Raw genomic sequence first — 8,840 nt, 5'->3', positions numbered from 1 at the left:
GTGGGTTGGGGTTGGGGTCGGGTGGGTTGTGAGTGAGTGGCGGTTGTGAAAGCGACAATAGTGGTGAGGGGTGGGGGTTAGGTTAGGGGAGGGGTGGGGTAGTGGGGATGGGTGGCAATTATGACGATGACAGTGGTAGGATGGTAGTCGGGTGGATGGGAGTGGATGGGTATAACAACGACAATAGTGGCATGGTGGTTAGTGGTGGGGTGGAGTAGGGTGGGATGGGATGAGTGGCAGTTGTGATAGCGACAATAATGGTGTGGTGGTGGGGGTTAGGTTAGGGGCGTGACAGTAACGGTAGTAGCATGGTCGTAGCAGGGATGTGTTGTGAGTGACCGGGGGTGGGTGAGTGTGATGACAACAGTAATGGCATGGTGGTTAATGGTGGGGTAGGGTGGGTGGCGGAGACATTAGTGGTGTGGTGGTGGTAGTGGGGGGTTAGGGGTGGGGCATCACAAACAGTAGTAGCATGGTCGTTGTGGGAGTTGATGGAATTCAATTCCTTCCATTATGCTAAGGAATGATGAATTCCTTAACTTGTGGAATTCATTGGAATTTGAAGGATTCCATCCATTTCAAGATATGAACCAAACAAAGRAATGDAATTTGGTCAAAGGAATTTATCATTCCAATTCCATCAAATTCCTTCGAATTCCGTGAACCAAACGGCCCCTTAGGGTTTTCTTTCCAATTTCTCACCCATTTTCACTCTCTCGTTTATTGGCCATTTTGGCAACCTTGGGGTCGATTTTGGAAGGTTTAGCATAGGGATTAAAGATCCTTTGGTGGATGGTTTCAAGATCTTAGTGAGGTAAGTTCTTGGGTATTTTCAGCTCCATTTTGGAGATCTTTGTGGATTTAAAACTTGTTTTCATATATGGTTATTTCTAAGCTTGGTTGTGACCTAGATAAGGTTTCTAGACATGTTTGCTCGTGTATCTCAAGTCTTCATCCTTGGAATCTAGAAATGGGGTTAGAAACCAGGTTTAACGTATCCTAGTAAAGTGAGTTTCAAGTTATTTTGTAAAAACTCATTTGGGACTTTTGTCGATTTAAACCCATTTAAAATGTTGTGATTAAGAATGGTTCAACTTTTAAGTCGTTCATTGTTTATCGGGACAATTAGTGCTTATGATTGAGTTTTATGCAATGTTTTGATATTTTAATCATGTATGAGCATGATTTTGTGGAGTTTTATAATGATAGTGATTATTAGGCATTATCACTCTTTTTGGTGCATTTGACTTTTAGAAAAGGCATAGAATCGGGTTGTTTGAATATTTTGGGAACCTAAATCATGTTATGTCTGTCTTGGGATGATTTATCCACTCGTAGCATGACGATTTAGGAAAGATGTTATTTGTGTATTTTGAAAATGATGTATTTTGGAAATATCGTTTTAAAATGTAGACATTCTTTCAATTCTGAAAATTGCATTTTAGAACATTCGTTTAGTTCTATCATTTTATTATTGACAATATAAAATGTTTGAACTCAGTAAGCTTTCAGTCTAACACTTTTTCCTTTCTACATGTGCATCAGGTGGGGGAGCAGTACTAGCGACGCTTAAGAGTTGAGTGCTAGATAGAGACTCGTGAAGACTTAGCTTTTTGGGAAGCATTCCGTACCGTTTTGGAGATAGCGACTATTAGTTTCAGTACTCATGCCCTTATCTTAGTCCTAGTAAAGGGTTTGGTTTGTAAGTTATCGATGTAAATCCTTAAATTGTCATTTTAGGTAATTCGAGTGTTATCCCTTAGAAATGAATTTATACTTCATGTGATGTACCATAAATTTTTTTAAACTACTCGCTCTTTTATAGAATTTGGGGTGTTACATTAACTGATGTTGAGTTTGGACCCATAAACGAACATCGAACTCGGCCATTGAAAAATATTCGAGTTCGAGCATTATTTCGAAAAAGCTACTCAAGCTCGCCCCTGATATAATTTTCTCAAGCCAGACTCGAATAATCTCAACCTGACTCGACTCTGCTTGATAACATCCCTAGGCCTTGTCTCGAACCGGTTGAACCAACACATTGACAAATTCTTTAAGACCGTACCCCTAACCAACATGCTATTTTAAAATATATAATTTTATACAACATTATTAGCAATAAATATGCTAAAATTACCAATTTCTTTAACATGTTTCGGGGGTGTCCATTTAGGACTTAATGAGTTCAACAACTTATTCGCACAACCAAAAGAGTATTTATTTGTGGCTTGTTTGAACAAATCTTGGCTTATTCACACAGATGGATATGACATATTGCCCACGTTCAGCCCAAAAATAGACACGCCTACCCTCCTATTTAATAAATAAAAAATTGAAAAACTTTTAACCCTTGTCGCTCTGCAAAATCTGAAAAATTCTTCACTGCTGGTTCGATTTCAATGCTAGGCAAGGATTTCCTTCACTCGATTTCTCCAAAGGTAATGATTCACTTCACAGGTTGTTCGATTTCTCCGGTTTGTTGATTTAATTCTTGATGTATTTGATTCCAATGTATACCCATCTTTCCAAGTCTTCAACATACTATTTACACCTTCAATATTTGTTGGATCATATTTGATTCAACATACTCACAAACTTTTCCATACAGAATTTAATAAAAATTTTAGTAAACAACCTCTTAGTATCAATGCTGTAACCAGTCAATGCCAAACCAATCTGACCAAGACCAGTCAAAGATGTATAATACTTTTTCGTGTTGTTAGAAGACATTCATGTAATTTGATTTTGATGAATGATCAAAGAAACTTTAGAAACGGTAAAGTAACTTGGTCATTCTCGTTACGATTAAAAAGAACAAAATATATTGTCACACGGTCTCATACCCGACATAAACCAAACATGGTATGTTTCACAATACTTGTAACAACAATTGGTCTTTAATACTCTAAATCCCCACCAAACACCATTCAATGACGAAACAAAATTGCCTAAGAGAAGAGAACAATCAAGAAGTCATTAACATACTGAAATGTAAAAAGACACACTAGAAGCTCTTTCAATTGCGTATATAATCATCTTTTTTCCAATCAGATCTTCAGAACTGCTTAACGGTACTGCAAAGATCAAACCATAACAACATTAATTCAGTGTCGAAGTCCATCTTCAAGTCCATAATGGTACAGAAAATACAGCAAACTTGTGTAACAAGGTAGTAAACCCAGTTCCAGCCAGCATTCGGGAACAAAGCAAAAGGAGAGGATGCACAGGGTAAAAGTTGAAATCACCAAAAGTAAAAAACGCAATGTGAAGAGTATGTCAACCAAACCAAATGCACTCGATATATCCATCCCGGAGGAGAGGGGAGATAAGATATATGTAGCTCCGACCTCTACCTCAAAAAGTAGTGCGATTGTTTTCATGAATACCCCCAGTTTGTGAAAAGTGTGAAAGAGAAGAAGACATGTATGTGAAGTTTTGAAAAACTGGATATAAGTAAACAATAGCAATACAAATAGTAATATCTGTCTCAGATACTTGTACAAAGTTTATTCATCTGACCATAGCCACATAAACGTAGTTGTCATCAAGTATTAAGTTCTTTATCGCCGTAGTTCAAAACATAAACAAAGAACTAGTAACGAGACAGATGTTGTAAGCTCTTTCCATTTGAAACTTCATATGTACCTTAATGAAACCAATTTCCTTGGCATTGCTGTGGAAACACTGCCTGCAGCACATAAGGCCGTATTTCCTGATCAAACCATGGGAATTCCCACAAACACGGCTGCAAAAGAAGTAAAGTCGATCAACAATCATTACTTAATAAATAGAGACACTAAGAATCAAGAAGGGGAGGGGGGGGGGGGGGGGGGGGCACATATTCATTTTGAGTTTTGACCCATGTGGAGGTGACCATTATCATAAAACATGAAAGCCAAAAGGAAGCAAAAATGAAAGAAGGAAAGGATCTCAATATCCTTATCATCAATGGCAAAAGATCATGAAGTATGTGCCTTTAATGATTATTGTGACCCTAATTCAGAAAAAGTGAATTTTGATATGATCTAGACATGAAAATAACGATGGAAAACTGTGGTATCCGTAGCAAATTGGTTCAATCCAACCCATTATCAAATTGCCTCAAAATCCTCAATATAGTGCCCAAAGCTGATCCTATCACAAACCCTAACGTGACTTGGTTTAGTCTTTTACAGACAAACCCCAACAAGTTCCATCCACTTCTTCAAGGAAATGATGAATTGCAATATAATCATCAAATATAATCAAAATAGTGGTAATCCAATATCAATTGCAACAAATTAAGCTTTTCTGCTTTTATCGTCTATGAATTCCCCAAAAACCCTAACGATAGACCATCGCTCTAGCTATGTTTGCATCTATGACTTATACATGTTCTCCAAATTGTCTTTCTTTTTCCCTTTACGAGTTCTTAATGCATATATATGCCATATTAGCCGCGACGTTCCATTAACACTTGAATGTTAAGCAATTGATTACACCATCATCAAACATCAAGCAAACAACATATGATTCCCAAATAAAAAAACGATTGCGAAAGTTGTGAAAGATTACCAGGTGCGTGAGCCAGGCCCATAGGTCTTAGGATGAGAATTCCATACGTTTGAGTGCCCCATTACCAGATCGATGTGAATGCTGCAATCGATTGAGTTTAGCGCCGGTGAGGAGGGTCCGCAAATGCAATGAAGGTGGGTGATATTTATATGGGAGGCTAATCAAAAACCCTAATCTTCCAAGGGTATAATTGACTTTTCACGTCGCGGTAATCGGGTCGGACGATTTTGACCCGAGTTTGGAGGGATTTATCAAAGGAAGCGATTGAACCGAATCAAGGAAACACAGAGACAAAAATGGGGGACAAAGAGAAAACGGTATGCGATTCTTCATCGTCTTCTCGTGATCAGAGCAAGGTTGAGGAGGAGGAAGAAGAAGCTTTGATGGCGTTATATGGATCCGAATCCGGGTGGGTGGAAGCTCGGATCCATTGCGATCATTTGGATACACTGTCTTCGGATCTAATCCACATTCCGACACCGGATACTCCCTGTAACAGGTTGGATTTAAACCCTAAACCTAATTATTTACCAGCAAATCGAGTCGGATTTCTTCGGAATTTAAGAATGTGTTTTTGATCAATCAAAGTTTTCTACGAAGGTTTTAGAATTCACTTCGATTGTGGAATTGAAATCAACCTCTTTTAATGAAGACAAAACATGATAACAGGGTTTAGAATTGGTATCGGAGCTTGTTTTCTTTGAAATTTGAATAACTGTGCCTTGATTTTGGCTCTAAGCAATGGAATTAGGGTTACAAACAAACCTAAAGCATTCAAACTCTAATTAAGCTCTGTTAGGACTATGATCATAGGAGAAATTTTGTCATTTCATTGATGAACTAGAGAAGTTGAATACTACTTCTTGATCTTATTCTGTCTTTGTAACTGGGCCACAATTCTACAGAGAAACAAAAGTAGTTTCATGTTCATTCTTCCAATCTGATCAACATTTGTAGCAATTTGACAAAGAAATACTGTGTTTTGCTTACTGAAAAGGTTATTGAATTTGTACATGGTGTAGATGTCATCATCCTGCTGAGAATTGGCTGTGTTTGAGCTGTAAAGATGTTCTATGTAGCCGTTTCATCAACAAGCATATGCTGGATCATTATCAACAACAAAATCATAGTGTGGCATTGAGTTTCAGGTATGATCAGAATCACATTCTTCATAGAACCCATTTGGGATCTTTCAAGATTCTAATAATCTTTATGCTTGTTTCTTGGTACAGTGATCTGTCGGTTTGGTGTTTTTCGTGCAATTCCTATTTGGATGCTCAAGTGATGCTTCCTCTTCGCCCAGTTTATGAAACTGCTTACATATTGAAGTTTGGTGAAGCCCCACCTGTTCGGACAGTTGAGTTCTTGCAAGTAGATGACTCCACATCAGGAAATTAGAAGTCTTTCTTCTTTCTGCAAGGATGGTGTTGAGTTCAAGCTCTTGAGACTCGAAGGTATGGCATGGAATCTGTGGTCTCATGTTGTTCAATCGATAGAACTCTTGGTTAGGTTAACTGAAAACGACTACGAAACTTAGGAATGAAACCGATGTGTTTTGATTAGGTTGCACTCTTTGATAGTAGTATCATTCTGTTAAGTGGTAGGGGGGTTTTTGTTTTGTTTTGAAACGAGAAGATGAAGTTCAAATGAGAAATATAAATGGTTCTTTTGGTTTTTAACAGAACCAAACCGCGTACATTGGTTTCGTTTTAGTTTGGTTCTACAAGATATTAACGACGACTATATGCTCTAATATGTTTGAACATTCATCTTTATACATAAAAGCATCGTCAATAAACTTCTTCCAAAGAGAAGCGAACGAGTTCTTCGCCCACCGTGACCATCCTCCAGGAGTGCGAGACGATTTTGTATTTTTGTTGATGCCGTCAACGCTTCTGAAGAGCATATTCAACAGTTATACTATTTTAGCAATTCTAGCATTAGGCGTGTTTGGGATTGCTTATTTGAAACAACTAATGCTTCTTTACAAAAGCACTTATCAACTTATTAGAAGTCAGAAGGGTTTAACTTTTTCAAAAACTCCTTATTATCGGTTTGGCACCGATATAAGTTGTTTATCCAAACACTCAAAAGTGTTTATTACCGGTGTCACACCGGAATAAGTCGTAAGTTATTTTTATAAGCAATCCCAAACACCCCCTATACTATATTATAAAGTATTTGAGAAAAATTCTTAAAAATCATCTTTTATGCATAAAGTATTGTTTATTGATGCATGTTATTTAAAAGTGAAGATTACAAGATTGTGTGTAAGTACAACTTATTAAAACTTCATGTTTGAATTTGTGTAACCAATTGTAGATATACATAATAAATACAAGATAAATATCTTATTTTAAATATAAAAACTTTAAAATATAATTGGGATAATCATTAAGTTGTAACAGAATATTTAATTATTATTTTTATAAAAAAATTAGATTATCAAACCGAAAATAAAAAAATTTGTTATTACATTTAAATTAAATTATAATAAAAAATTAAATTAAAAAATTTGTATAAAAAGGTGATAACTTTTAAATAATTAATTTATATTAACATCAAAATATTCTTTTTAAAATTTTTATGATATTTTCAAATTTATATTTTATTAAAAAACAAAAACATAATCGTTTTCTCAAAATCACATAAGAAATCTCAAAGTTTATCCAGTTGGGGGCATAGAAAGAAGACCTGAACTCGCTATCAAAGCCGATGTCCTAATAGCTTCGTTCAGGAGCGAACAACTAGTAGGCCAGAAAGACAGATCCGTAATCTAAGAAGGCAATTGCACTAATATTGGACTTCATAGGATTGTAACCATATTTACATTTAAATGGTCTTATTCTGCAGATCAAAGAGCGACTTAATTCCCCCTAGCCTGTCCACTGAAATAAGAAATAGAAAGTGCTCTCTCCTTGGCATAGTAGGCACCAAGTCGCAGCGACAACGCAATCATATTATAATATAGACAAAAACAAATAATAAAATGAAACATTAAAATCGTGATGTATCTCGCTGCTGAATAGCATATCCAACAGCTATACTATTTTAGCAAATTTAGCATTAACTATATTAATAAAATATTCAATACATTTAATAAAATGTTATTTATTTCATACATATGCAACTTCAATAACTTTAATTGATTGAATATAATTAAAATATTATTTCTCTCCCTTAAGTATATTTTTATAATGCATCTAAATACGTAGGTATTAGAATTATTAAAAATATTATTTAAGAAGGTTAAAATAAATAGATGTTACTTTTCACAATAAAACATGCCAATGACATTTTGAGATTTAAACTCTTTAAAGATTCAAAAGTTTACAAAGGAAAACTCTGCTCTACAACTTTATATGGCATCAACTCTAACCATACAAGCCCTCAAGCAACAAATGGTTCAAACTTCATGTGATTCTAATATTAAGATCGATGAAAATATTTAGGTAAAAAGTTGATTATCAGCAAATTCGATCGATCCCACACAACACACGTCTCTAAAGACACCAATATAAGAGGTTGCAGTTGAAGGTAATGTAGGGCCCGGGATAAAATCTAGGATCTGTCTTGCATTTGAACTCATGTCAATGAAAATATTGATCTATAAAACGATTTGGATTTGGGTTGTTTGTCGATCATCAAATCAACCATGAATTGTCAACTAAAATTTTAGTTTGATGAAATAAAACCAACAAACTCTGGTTGCCTTGTCATCAATGTTATATAGTGAGAGATAAAATCGAGATATCTAAAACTTGACCCTATCGCCATAATAAAGAACGAGTGAGAATCTTGGGAAAAAAAGAATCTGAGAACCACGAAATAAGAGATGAGAAAAATATCAAAATGGATGTCGAAGTTAAATATGATAAAGTGATCGTTCTTTGGTCTTTTTTGTAGTTCGCTGATTTTCCATTTGAAAATTAAGGAGAAATATTTGTAATTTTAAGAAAGGTGGTTATAACAACATTTTTGATCACATCCGTCGGATCGTCACAAGCCAATGGTTTGAATGGGTTTTCTGGTTATTTTTTTTCAAAGAATTCTCTCCCGATCTTATCCCTATATATATCATATATAGAGGCACATTCAAATGAAAACCATGCAATTCTTAGAAACCATGTAAACTAATTTCTATCAATAGAATTTTTTTATATAATTAAATTTAACCATTAAGGGTATATTTGTCATTTGCTCAGTTTCCTATTAAATATGGAAGTTGTTAATAAATATTAATTAAGGTAACATAATAAAAGAAATTTTATAAATGGTAACAT

General features: G+C 35.3%; 2 protein-coding genes across 2 annotated transcripts; one reads left to right on the top strand and one right to left on the bottom strand.

The window, feature by feature from the left end:
- Positions 1 to 2,769: 2,769 nt before the first annotated feature.
- LOC112500669 (40S ribosomal protein S29) lies at positions 2,770 to 4,672 on the bottom strand. Its single transcript, XM_025104214.1, has 3 exons — positions 4,558 to 4,672; positions 3,649 to 3,748; positions 2,770 to 3,077 (listed from the first exon to the last, which is right to left on the bottom strand). Exons 1-3 carry the CDS (start codon positions 4,617 to 4,619, stop codon positions 3,069 to 3,071), a joined length of 171 nt encoding a protein of 56 aa, XP_024959982.1. The 5' UTR covers positions 4,620 to 4,672; the 3' UTR covers positions 2,770 to 3,068.
- A 154-nt stretch (positions 4,673 to 4,826) lies between these two features.
- LOC112500837 (histone deacetylase 6) lies at positions 4,827 to 6,240 on the top strand. The gene is made up of 3 exons (XM_025104432.1): positions 4,827 to 5,056; positions 5,580 to 5,705; positions 5,790 to 6,240. The coding sequence occupies exons 1-3, from the start codon at positions 4,854 to 4,856 to the stop codon at positions 5,953 to 5,955; spliced, it is 495 nt and encodes a 164-aa protein (XP_024960200.1). The 5' UTR covers positions 4,827 to 4,853; the 3' UTR covers positions 5,956 to 6,240.
- The last annotated feature ends 2,600 nt before the right edge of the window (positions 6,241 to 8,840 follow it).

Source organism: Cynara cardunculus (genome assembly GCF_001531365.2).
Source record: "Cynara cardunculus var. scolymus isolate 2C chromosome LG 17, CcrdV1, whole genome shotgun sequence".
Lineage (NCBI taxonomy): Eukaryota > Viridiplantae > Streptophyta > Magnoliopsida > Asterales > Asteraceae > Cynara > Cynara cardunculus.
Note: the sequence above shows the minus strand (reverse complement) of the source record. Positions and strands in the feature narration are given on the sequence as shown.